At 59.9% G+C, this 12,062-nt stretch overlaps 1 protein-coding gene across 4 annotated transcripts; it reads left to right on the top strand.

Moving 5' to 3' along the window:
- Window positions 1-843: 843 nt before the first annotated feature.
- NKX2-2 (NK2 homeobox 2) lies at window positions 844-11,627 on the top strand. 4 transcript variants are annotated; one of them, XM_026002324.2, is made up of 3 exons: window positions 844-1,145; window positions 8,589-9,280; window positions 10,185-11,627. In XM_026002324.2, the coding sequence occupies exons 2-3, from the start codon at window positions 9,022-9,024 to the stop codon at window positions 10,745-10,747; spliced, it is 822 nt and encodes a 273-aa protein (XP_025858109.1). In that variant the 5' UTR covers window positions 844-1,145; window positions 8,589-9,021; the 3' UTR covers window positions 10,748-11,627. The 4 variants fall into 4 exon arrangements, with proteins under 4 accessions (XP_025858109.1, XP_072592628.1, XP_072592629.1 ...); XM_072736527.1 differs by lacking the exon at window positions 844-1,145 and adding an exon at window positions 6,895-7,107; XM_072736528.1 differs by lacking the exon at window positions 844-1,145 and adding an exon at window positions 7,587-7,741.
- The last annotated feature ends 435 nt before the right edge of the window (window positions 11,628-12,062 follow it).

Raw genomic sequence — 12,062 nt, 5'->3', positions numbered from 1 at the left:
GCCGGGAGCCGGGAGGGTGGGGCCGCGGGCCGGGAGCCGCGAGCCGGGAGCCGGGAGCCGGGAGCCGCGGGCCGGGGCGGGAGGGGGGGCGCTCGCCGGCCGGCCGCGCCGCGCCACCACCCGAGCACCCGCCGCTCCGCAGCCGGAGAAAGAGCGAGCGGGCACCAGCGCGCTGGCCGAGCCCCGGCCCCAGGGCGCTGCCGCGCTCCAGGTAAGCCTCCCGCTCGCGCGCGGGGCCGGCGTGCGGGGGCGCGGGAAGGCGGCCGAGCCCGCGAGCCGCAGTGGAGCCGGCGGCGCCCCTCGCCATCAGGCGCGGGCCTCGCGGCCGGCGGGAACCGGAACGCGCTCCGAGCAGCGTCCCCGCGGCGGGCCAGAGGAGGGGGTCTCGGGGCACCGCGGTCCCTTCCAAACTGCGCGGGGCTTTGCGGCCGGAGAGCGCCCTCTGGAGCGGCGCGGGGCTCGGCCGGGCCCCCCAGCCAGGGGGTCCGGAAGCAGCAGGTGGGCACGTGCGGGGCGTCTCAGGTCCTCCGCCGACTCCGCCAGTCCCGGGGGCGGGGGCACTCGGGGAGGGGCCGGCCCCGCCCGTCGCGCCCGCGGACGGGAAAAGTTTACCCGCCGCCTGGGCCAGGTGCTCCCGCCGCCGTGCGCTCCTCCCCGCGGGGCCGCGGAAACGGGACTGCCCCGGGGGGCTGGGCAGGTGCGCGGCTCCGAGGAGGGAAGGAGGAGGGGCGCGGGGCTGCTCCCCGCCCCGGCCGGGAGGGCGCGCGGCGGGGGAGGGGCGCCGGGCGGGGCGGGGGTCCGGGTAGGTGGAGGGCTAGATAAAGACGCGCCTTGAAACGCGGCGGGGCTGTCGCCGCGGCGCCGGGGAGTGGGAGGAGGAGCGGGCGCGCCGGGCGCCTCGCCAGCCCCCTCCCCACTGCCGGGTGCCGGATGCTCCGCGGCTGCCGTGGCCGCTGTGAGGGAGGGCGCGCCTCTGCACCCACCTCCGCCCGGTGAGTCCCCCCCTGTGCGCCGTGGGTGCTCGAGACTGGGGGTTACGTCCGAGCCAGAAGTCCCGAAGGCAATTCGGAGGTGGCGCCAAGTGGAGAAAAAGGTCCTCCTTCCGCGGAACCCGGCCTCGAGGTGGAGGGGCTGCGAGCAGGAGGGTAAGTGGCGGGAGTCGCAGGCAGGAAGGCCCAGGGCTGGGGGCCTGAGCAGCGCTCGGGGGTCGCCGGGGAAGCGGCCAAAGCTTGGACTTTGAGGGGGAGAGTGTCGCCCGGGCCTGTCCGGGCACCAGACAGTTCTCATTTGCGTCAGTAGAGATCGCCAGAGGATCAGAAATGAGCCTCGATGGGGTCCGCTGAGGTCTTGGTATCCCAGGGGCTCCCCCCCTGCCCCATCCCCTTCCCCCAAACACACACGCACACCGCAGGGAGCAAAGGGCCCTTGGGCGCACCTCTCGCGCCTTCCTCACGCCGGTGGCGCTGGGGGTGAGGGGGGCGTCGCGTCTGGAGGAGGGTCGCGGACCTCTGGTGCTCAGATTGGAGACCTGAGAGGGAGATCCCCAGGACCCGCTCCCTCCAGTGCCCCGGGGCCCTCGCAGGTTGGTGCCTGATCCCGCCGGGCCCCAGCTGGTCCCTGCGCAGGCCGAGAGCGCGCTTCCCCGCGCGGGCGAGGACTGCCTTTGACATCGGCCCCCGACCAGCGTTAAGTGCTGAATACTGACCCGTTAGGAGAGGCCGCTTGGCGTTCGAAGTCTTGTGGTAATGATTTTGTCACGTGCTAAGAAGTAAATTCAGATAAGAATGAGCTTTCAGCGCCGTATTTCCTTGAGAAACCCAAATCTCCTGCATTGCAATGGCCCTTATCGGGGAAAGGTCGGGCTTGGCTGGACGAACGTTCCTAAAGGCAACACTGACGCTGCGTAATCTCATTGTAACATATTTAATCATCAGAGCAGCGCGAACGAATAAAGCAAAGGGGTTCGCCCCGGGGTGTCCTAGCGTTTGGTTCCCCAATAAACCAGTGACAATGGATTGGCTGGGACAGGCTCATTTGGCCCAAGGGGGGCTTAGAGCCGCGTTTTTAAAGAAAATATTGGAGGGAGGCCGGTTCCATTTTGTAGCGTGCCCCGAGCCACATTTCGTGTTCAATTTAACATCCATGAAAGTTAAACGGCTTTTCTCGCCTTTTATTTTATTGGATGCATTTCCAAAGATCTCATTAAAGTGCATTTATCAAAGTCCTAACATATGTCTGCAGGGCCTCACGCCCACACAATGAGGCTGATTAATAGGAAGAGAAATCCTAATTTCTATTACAATTTATGTCCTCAGGAGATAGCTGCCTTTCTTCTCTTTCTTCTTTCTTTCTTTCTTTCTTTCTTTTCTTCTTTTTTTTCTTTCTTTCTTTCTCTCTCTCTCTCTTTCTTTCTTTGCTTTAGGCAGATAATTGGGAAAGTGTTGTATATATTTCACCTTGAAAAAAAGAATACGGGAAGGTAGTTCAGGAGATGCCTGCTAGCTGCACCCACAATTAATTGCAAGAGAATTCCAGACTCAAGGTGCCCAGATGGGGTCTTCTCTCTGTGGTTTCTCAGAGCGGCTACTGAGAGGGGGGAAGGGCTTTTCCCCAGACACAGAATCTGAGCTCCTTCTCTAGGCCTGGGAAACTTACCTGCCCAACACCTTCTTGGTGACTGGGGAGGATTGTCCTTCTGCGAAGCACCCACTTATTCTTCCCCTTCTGGGTCAATTTTAAGCGTTAACACAATATTAACCCAAGAAAAAAACTCACCATATGCTTGAGCCCCCAAATGGACTGAGATTTTCTTTGCGTTCCCACTAGCCCCCACTTTCTGATCCATCTAGTCCAATGGCTGTGGTTCTCTCGTGCCAGAAATTTGCCCCTGTCGTGGCCTGGCCTCAGAAAGTTGCACACCGACAGGGCTTTAGGCCTCTCCAACACAGGCTGCATGGACTCACTTTCCTTCTCCCGAGAGTAGAAGGCAATGCCAGTTGGGTTTGGACCCACCGGAGACAAGCCTCACTTTCAGTTTTCTGGTTAGTAAAGGTCCCCACTTGGAGTGGTACCCTGGCCACACTCCTCTCTCTACTTCTTTCATCCGGACGCCATCGCTCACACCCGCTTCCTGCAGCCCCGTCCCCCCCCCCCCCCCCCCCCCCCCCCCGCAGCTGATACGGAAGCCGCCTTCGGGCTGTTTCGGAGGTATGCATCTTCAAGGTGAACGGCTTTATCCCTTTATCAGGGACCAGATTGGGCGACATTTTCCTTCCCCATTGATTTCGAGTGCAAGCCGCGCTCCGAGTCTCCAACCCGCTATAAAATAAACCTTCCCCCTCCGACAAAACCTTTGTGTCCGCGCAGCTAATCCTCTCCGGAGCAGGAAGGTGCAACGCGCTTTGTTTCAGGAGTGAATGAAGACAAGCGCTTGCACCTTGGCGCTAACCAGACAATAAATTAATCCACTTGAAGGTTGTTATCCGAGATGGGATGTGTGGAGGACTGAGAGCTCAGCCACATACTGTATCAGGGAAGGAGTTTCTTTTCAACCTCTTTTCATTCCAAAAAAAGAGGAAAAAAGAAGAAAAGGAATGGACTCAAATCAGTTTTTCCAAATAAAGGGGAAAGACCTTGTATTTTTAATTATTGGAGGTGCTTCTGTGGGTGGGGAGGGCAAGGGGTGCCACCTAGGGCTGCAGCCGCTTTGGGCTTTTCAAGGCCGCTCTTCTTGGGAGCTGGCCTGCAAGGCGCTCCCCCAGGACTTTTTCTGCCCTCAACTCCCCTGGAAGGTGCAGCTAAGCAGCAAGCTTTCACCAGCCCACAGGGGAAGGGTGTGAGCCGAGTCCCCTCCTGGGAGCCCTCCCAGGAGGCCCTCCAGCCCCCAGTGGCGCACATAGGTGTGGGGAGGGGCCGCATGCCACCCCAGCACGCCCACCTCAGCCTCCCCGCTCGCCAAGCCAGGCCCCCGGGCAGGCGGGGTGCCCAGGCCTCGCCTCACTTTCCAAAAGTACCTTCCTTTCTTTCCATCTTTGCTGCCGTGTAGACCTCACCCCTCCCCCAACAGGGGGCGTAGAGCTGCGGTGTAGGGAAAATTGAGGAGCTGGGAGAAGCAAGGAGCATCAGGGCTCCCCAGGCTCCAGAGCTCAGAAAAGGCGCTCGTGTTTGAGCTACCTGGGAAAGTAAACAGGTAAACACTGGGCCGACTTGGAGGGCCACTTGTCCTGGAGTGGGGCCACTTAGCCTGTGTACATTCACCTCCCCTCCTGGGCCTCTGGCGATTGTTCAGCTCCCCCGCAGCCCTCTCCAGTCGCCTGCCGCTTCAATCCCTCCGGAACCCAGAGCGGCAGAGAGGAGCTCAGCCGCCTGAGAAGCCTCCCACAGGAGGTTCCCTCTCGCCTCTCCTCCTCTTCCCCTCGGGGCCTGCAAGTCCCTTTGCACCCACACTAAACACGGGAAGAAGGAATACAGAGTTGGAGGTGTCTAGGGCACCTGGCATCGAAACGCTGAGAATACAAACCAGGGGCAGGGAGCCTCTAGCTGCTCCGGTGACCGTGGCAGGGGAGGCTATGTGGTGTTGCCCACCAAAGACAGCCAGAGTTGTCCTGGGCCTAGAGCAGCAGCCATCAAACTTCCAGCACCCACCTCAACTTCCTGCCCAAGTTTGCAGCCACAGAAGGCCAGTGGCAGAACACTCATGGGTTCCCCGCTGCCCGCAAAGCTTAATGCCCCAACCCATACAGGATGGAACCAGGACAGTCTTCTCCTGGCTGCTAGATGGAACCTGGAGAGAATTTACTAGAGTCCCGGGCTGACGAACACTAGAGCACATCCAGGCAGAGCTGAAACAAGTGCACGGCCGGCGACACTGATTGTTTAGAACCGACAGGGTGGGGATGGCGGGGACCCGAATAAAGGGAATAAAGGACTTTAGACATGGGGCAGGGGTGGGAAGCTTCATCCTCAGCTTTCTGGGTAAGGGGGATCTCGCCACACAGGCCCGGCTGGAAAAGGCTGGTGGGTGCTGCTCCCAGAGAGGCCTCTTGAGGAGTCCTCACAATGCAATCACCTTTTAATTTGTGGGGGAAGGTGCTTTTGGTGCCCAGCCCCTGGGGTCTTCCCGGCTACAAGAAATCAGGAAGAACTTGGAGCGTGCTTTGGCACAGGACTTGCCCCTGGCCGCCAGCTGGTCCCGCACTGGCCTCCCAGCGGCCGCCGGCCACTCCTGGGGGACTTGCGTTTTATGATCTTCCTCTAACAAGCAGAGTTTCTCCCCTTCAATTATGAGCCTCCCAGCGGTCTCCCTGCGCCTTTTCAATTGCAAATGTCAGCGCTTTGGAAGCAGAGGCAGGAACCACACGGGGCGACGAAGCGATGGGGAAAATGGACTCGCGAGGTCCCAGGAGAGAGACGCTGGGCGCAGACCCTGTCGGCTGGAGGCGAGTCGGAGGCTCCGGAGACCAAAGGAAGGAAGGAAAAATGCGACCCACACTGGGGAGAAGCTGGAAGAGGGAGCTGGTAGCCAGGCATTGGCCTGTACAGGCAGGCAGTGTGGCCCCACAGGTGCTCATGGAAGGTCTCAAGGTAGTTGAGACAAAGGGATAGACATGGTGGAGAACTGCACTGGGAATTGAGCTGGGGGGAGGGGGGGCTCTTTCTCCAGGTGCCATGGTCAGCTCCCCATCTCCGTGATGAATTCCCAGGAGCTTGGATTCCTGTAGGAAAACAGTTGTCTCACAAGTGCTCTGCCCTCCTTGGAGGCTCCCAGGGAGAAGGGAGGGGCCCAGAGTCACCGGGGCTGCTGATTAGATCTAGGGAGACAGGCCCTCAATGTTGGGGGAAGGAAGGGAGATGTTGTGAATGGAGCTAGGTGGCTCCAAAGTGAGGAAATGAGCAAACCCTGAGAAGACATCTGGAGGTGATTCCCCCCATCTCATGGCTATGAAGATATGCAAAAAGGGACACTTCCTGCCAAAAGACAATTTTTTCACCCAACCCAAGAACTGACCTGTTCCACCCAGACTCATTTCTGACTCGTCCCCATTCCTGAGACATGTTCTGGTCCTCAAGACACCCCCCCCCCCAACCTTGGGAGAGAGGAATATAGGGGACAGACCACAGGAAGGAGTTTTCTGCTAGGCTTGGGTTGAGAAACTTTTTCTTGTTAGTTATTTATTTAGCAGTAGACTAACAATAGTTGGGGCGGGCCCAGCCCCCCCTCCTGGAGAACCAACTTTTCCCTCCGACAGGATGGAGCTCCCATGTGAAAGAGGGGGAGGGGGAGCACTGGGGGGAGAGGCTGAGAAAGACAGAGACTGGAGAGAGAGAAGAAAGCATGAAAAGTAATGGGTTCGAGGAACACGATTCAAACCAGTTTCTAATTCTTGCAGGGGGAAAAAAGAGGAAGGAGGGGGAGAAAGGAGAAAAGAAGAAGTAGGAGGAGAAAGAGAGGAATAGGGAACGTCGACATGAAGGGGTTTCCTTAATATTGTGGACGGATTCAGAAATGAATGAAGAGATAGTCCATTGAAAAGGGTTGAACGCCATGACAACTAGGAACAGCCTTAGATTTATTCCAAACAGTTAGGACACGTTGAAAGAGAGCGTCAATCATGTATTATTTCGCCACTGAAATAAATGCAAAAACCGAGCCGGGACAAAGGCTTCCAACGGGAGCGGGACATTTGTCTACATTTCGCTCATTGTCCGCAGCTTAGCAATCGGTTTGTATTTGTGTTTGCCCGGGTCCGACCACCCAGGACGCGCCAACGAGGGGCTCGCTCTAACCTGGGCCATTGTCACCCACGTCACATACTGGGGGCGAGGCAGCCAGGGCTGCAGAAAGCCGCCGAGCGGCTCGGGGAGAGGCGCCCTCGCCGGGCGCTGGCAACCCGGGGGCGACAGGAGCGCGGCTGCGGCCGCAGCTGCTCGGGGAGAGGACGCGGCACCCGCGCGCTCCGCTCCGCCGGCGAGGGGCTGCCCTGGCTGGGGGCAGAGGGGAAGGCGAGACCCCGATCCGCGCGCGCGGCCTCTTTTGCCCCTCCCTGCTACCCCCAACCCCAGCAAAGCACCGTCCTGAGGCTTTTCTGGGACGGCTGGGAGCATCAGGTAGCAAACCTTACCCTCTCCCTCCCCTCCCCCCCCCCCCCCCCCCACGCTGGGAAGAGGGGTAGGAAGTACAGCTCGCACTACTCCTCCCCAGCGCCGGAGAGAAGGTGCTGTCCCAGGCAAGTTCAGTTTCCAGGCTGGCGAGAGGTTGGGAACTTCACACAAACCTAAGGCAAGCTGGGAGCCTGGAGCAAGGGCTCCGATCGCGCCCTTGGGGCAACCAAACCGAGAAGAAATTTAAGGACTTGCTTGGGAGAAAAAATCACTGCACCACCCGCCTCTCCTGCGCCCCCCTTCCCTGCGGCTTTCGGGGTCCTCACCGGGGCTGGATGCAGCACGCCTGTCCCCCCACTCCTCTCCTCCCTTCCTCCCCCCTCCTCCTCCCCACCGCTGGCGGAGGCTGCAGAGGGAGGAGGCCGGTGAGGGAGGCATAATAGGGGGCAGGAAGGGCGGGGGGCCGTCTGCCCTTCCTTCCACCCGGAGGACGCGGCCCGCGGAGCCCGTAGGCGGTGCGGCCGCGGACGGAACCCGGCCCCAGTTCGAGTTCCCCACCTCCCACCCTGCCCCTCCCTGGGCCGCCCGCAAAGTGGCGAGTGAACTGCGCAGTGCTTCCCGGCCGGCCGAGAAATGGAAGGTTAGGGAGAGAGAGGCGGAGGGAAGGAAATAAGTCTTTAGCAAATAAAGGGTGGCTGGAGGGGGGTGGGGTCGCTTGGTGGTGGCTCCGGCCGGCCCTGAGCCGATCCCCCTCCTGGGTTTCGGGCTCTTTTGGCGTTAACTAGAATCAATTACTTGCCTTGTCATTTCTAGTACTCATCCTTAAGCCTCAACCAAAATATTGACCTAGGAGGCTTACAGAAGTTGGGCTCTTGCCATTTGAACCGGATCTTGTTTAGGGAACCACCAGCGATGTGGAGAAGAGATTTCCGAGGCTCAGCCTTCGCCCCCTCCCCCTTTTCCAAAGGCGCCACAAATCGCCAATTTTCCGGCTTGCTGGGGGCGGGCGCACGAGGGCGGGGAGGTAGGCACCGGTGGACGCTGAGGATTTTTTTTTTTTTTTTTGCTCCAGTTGGTTTCTGTTTTGTTTTCTCTCCTCCTCCCCCGCTTTTTTAAAGATGCAATTTGTTAAAACGATCTTTTCAAGTGTGTGGACTCGCGAGCGACGCGGTGGTCCTTTGTATGTAAATAGTGGGTAAAAAAGGCTCGCCCCGTCTTTGCAATTAATTGACACGTTACACCTCTCATCTTGCTCTAGAGGGCTGTTGGCTAGGAGCGCCGAGCTCCCCAAAACCCACAATTTCACATCTGCAAATACTGTCTTCATCCACTTGACTTCCAAGACCCGCCCACACGTGTCCAACCTTTGCGTTTTAATGTCTCTCCCCCTTTTTTCCACCCTTCCCTCGCTCCCTCTCTCGCTCCCCCTCCCTCCCTCTCTTTTTCCCTCCCTCTCTTTCTCCCCCTCTTCTCCCCCCTCTCCCCAGGTTCGTGAGTGGAGCCCAGCCTTATATGGACTGATCGCTCGGGCAATGGCCCATTTTTTCCTCGCCACCAGCCGCCACCGCGCGCCGAGCGGCCGCCGGAGCCCGAGCTGACGCCTCCCTGGCACCCCTCCTGGAGTTACAAACTAGGGCCCAGCCCGCGGCGCTCGGCGCGCAGGGCGCCCGCTCCTGCTTCGGCTCCCGCGTGGTTTCAGAGGGGACAAGGCACTGCTTTGGGGCTTTTTTCCCCCCTCCCCTTCCTTAGAGTTTCTTTCTCTTTTTTAAAATAATAATTATCTCAATAATTAAAGCCCACCCCCCTCCTCCCCTCCCCCATCCCTCCCCCTCATACCCCCTCCCCGCCCCAACTGGGGAGCGCCGCGAATTGACCAAGTGAAGCTACAACTTTGCGGCATAAATTGCGGGGTCCCGAGCCATGTCGCTGACCAACACAAAGACGGGGTTTTCGGTCAAGGACATCTTGGACCTGCCGGACACCAACGATGAGGAAGGCTCGGTGGCTGAAGGGCCGGAGGAGGAGAGCGAGGGCCCCGAGCCCGCCAAGAGGGCCGGGCCGCTGGGGCAGGGCGCCCTGGACGCGGTGCAGAGCCTGCCCCTGAAGAACCCCTTCTACGACAGCAGCGACAACCCATACACGCGCTGGCTGGCCAGCACCGAGGGCCTCCAGTACTCCCGTAAGTAGCGAAACTTGGCCGCCGCGGCCGCGGCCCGGGCTGGACTGTGGGGGAGGAAGGGGAAGGGGCCCTGTAAACTCGGTCCCTCGCCCGGCTCCTCCGGAAAGATTTCTAACACTTGTTAATGATGCCCTAACGATGTCCTCTTCAAAACCCCGAGTACCGAGTACCGGGAAAAGACGTGGTCTCGGATATTTTTTCAAAGCAAGAAATTAGGGAAAAGAGGGGGAGGGGATACCTCCCAAGGGCTGCTTACAGATGTCAACCCAGGACTGATGGCTCCGGTGGAGCCCCCCCACGCCCCCACCCCGACAGCCAGGAGGGACTGGCCTGGAGCACTGGAGCGAGCCATCAAGCCTCGGGGTACGGGGAGAGGATGGGGGAGGCTCCCGGTAGCCCGGGTATAAATAGCTCACCCTGCCCCCTGCACGATCATAGAGGACGCTTTGTGCGGGGCGGAGGGTGTCGAGAAAGTCCGAAAGCAAAAACGAAAGCCCCCAAAAAACCTGCCTTAAATGGCCAAGCCGATCAATGCTGGGATTGTGGGGTTTTTCTTTTAAAAATCTGTCCACGTCCATCCGGAGAGGAAACTGCTTAAGGGGGCCAGAGCCCTTAACCCGCGAAGATCTTCTCCGCGCGCCACTCGCCCCAAATACGCACCCACACTGTGCGAACCCCTAGAAACGCGAGCCCGGAGCCCCCATTCCTGTCACTTCTCCTCTTTCCCCGGGGGGAAACCAACGGTTTTGTTGCGCATGGAGCAGGGCGGGGGTCAAGACGGAGGCAGTGGGGCCGGGCTGCGGGGCGCGGAGGGCCGAGGGCACACGGAGGGTCCTGGGCGCGCAGGGTCCGGCCCTGCGAGCGCGCGGCCTCCGGGCGCCTGACGTGCTTCTCTCTCCCCCAGTGCACGGGCTGGCGGCCGGCGCGGCGCCCCAGGACTCAAGCTCCAAGTCCCCGGAGCCCTCGGCCGACGAGTCACCGGACAATGACAAGGAGACCCCGGGCGGCGGGGGGGACGCGGGCAAGAAGCGGAAGCGGCGGGTGCTCTTCTCCAAGGCGCAGACCTACGAGCTGGAGCGGCGCTTCCGGCAGCAGCGGTACCTGTCAGCGCCCGAGCGCGAGCACCTGGCCAGCCTCATCCGCCTCACGCCCACGCAGGTCAAGATCTGGTTCCAGAACCACCGCTACAAGATGAAGCGCGCCCGGGCCGAGAAAGGTATGGAGGTGACGCCCCTACCCTCGCCGCGCCGGGTGGCCGTGCCCGTTTTGGTCAGGGACGGCAAACCGTGCCATGCGCTCAAAGCCCAGGACCTGGCAGCCGCCACCTTCCAGGCGGGCATCCCCTTTTCGGCCTACAGCGCGCAGTCTCTGCAGCACATGCAGTACAACGCCCAGTACAGCTCGGCCAGCACCCCCCAGTACCCGACAGCACACCCCCTGGTCCAGGCCCAGCAGTGGACTTGGTGAGCGCCGCCCCTCCGAGACTCGCGGCCCTAGGCCCAGGCCCCACCCCGGCGGCGGCGGCGGCGGCGGACTCGGTCCTTTCGGTGGCTATTATTATTATTATTATAATTATTATTACGGAGTCGAGTTGACTCTTGGCTCCTTTGGGGAGGCGCCGGGAGGTTGCCTGCGCCTCCCTGGAAGGGCAGATTCCACCCACCCAGCTCTGCCCCTTCCCTCTCTCCTTTTGAACCTTTGGAGAGGGCTGAACTATAAGCCGTGTTTACAGAATGTTTGCCTCTGGGGCGGGGGGGACACCAAACCGTCCCCGCCTTAACGTCCTCGCTTGAGACCGAGAAAAAGACCAGCACACACACCCCGCCCCGCTTTTGTGAATTTTGTAAAATATGTTTGTGTGATAGCGATATTGTCAGCCGTCTTCTTCTAAAGCAAGTGGAGAACACTTTAAAATTATAGAGAATTTTTCTCCTTTTTTTTTAATAAGAAAATGCTAAATATTTATGGCCATGTAAACGTTCTGACAACTGGTGACAGATTTCGCTCTTCGTTGTAAATATCGGTGGTGATTGTTGCCAAAATGATCTTCAGTATGGGCCTGTACCCCCTCGGGCCGACTCCTTTCTTTGTGGTTTGTTTGCGTTTGTTTATGTTTGGTTACCCCCTGCTTTCTTTTCCTTTTATATTTTGTTCAGTGCAAACATTTCTCAAATATGAAAAAGGAAAAAATGTGTAGGCGAGAAGCCCCCTGCCCCATCTCCGGGTCCTGAGCCCGGGGACTTGGAGCTCAGCGGTTCCGTGCGGGCCCCCAAGAGCGCCGGACGCTGAAAGCTTTCGATTTTTTAAATAAGAATTTTAATAAAAATCCTGTGTTTAAAAAAACCAAGCCCGGCCCTCCCGTTTGTCTTACTTTGTCGCCTTGCGCCGGGCCCGAGGCCTGGGGCATGGACCCCAGCCAGGCCGCTTGCAGCGCTCTCCCCCGCGCTTCCCTTCGGGGCCGGGGCCCAGGGGCGCCCGGGGCGCAGGCGAGGCTCCCTCACCCGAGCGGGCGGGCCACGCCCCGCGCCTCCGATCCCCAGCCCTGGAGGGAGCGCTCGGCCTCGGGCCTCGGGGCTGTCGACCCGAAGCCCGGGGTCGCCCGCCCTCTGCCGGGTCTCCCTCCTGGCCTCGCGCGCTGCCTGAAGCAGGGGCTCCGGGAGGAAAAGTGACTTTGGAAAACACCGAGGCGAAGGGAGCAAGCCCCCCTCGCTCGCCCAAACCTACGAGTGGCTCCTTCAGCCTGAGAAGCTGTTGAAGCCACTACACTCGATGACTTTCACTT

This window comes from Vulpes vulpes, chromosome 14 (assembly GCF_048418805.1).
Source record: "Vulpes vulpes isolate BD-2025 chromosome 14, VulVul3, whole genome shotgun sequence".
NCBI classification, from domain to species: Eukaryota; Metazoa; Chordata; class Mammalia; order Carnivora; family Canidae; genus Vulpes; species Vulpes vulpes.
Note: the sequence above shows the minus strand (reverse complement) of the source record. Positions and strands in the feature narration are given on the sequence as shown.

What these genes read in the sequence shown, in the direction of transcription:
- NKX2-2 (XM_026002324.2), top strand. Translation starts at nt 9,022, where the DNA reads ATGTCGCTGACCAACACAAAGACGGGGTTTTCGGTCAAGGACATCTTG. An exon ending in CGAGGGCCTCCAGTACTCCC is followed by an intron (nt 9,281 to 10,184) that starts GTAAGTAGCGAA and finishes TCTCTCCCCCAG; the next exon opens with TGCACGGGCTGGCGGCCGGC.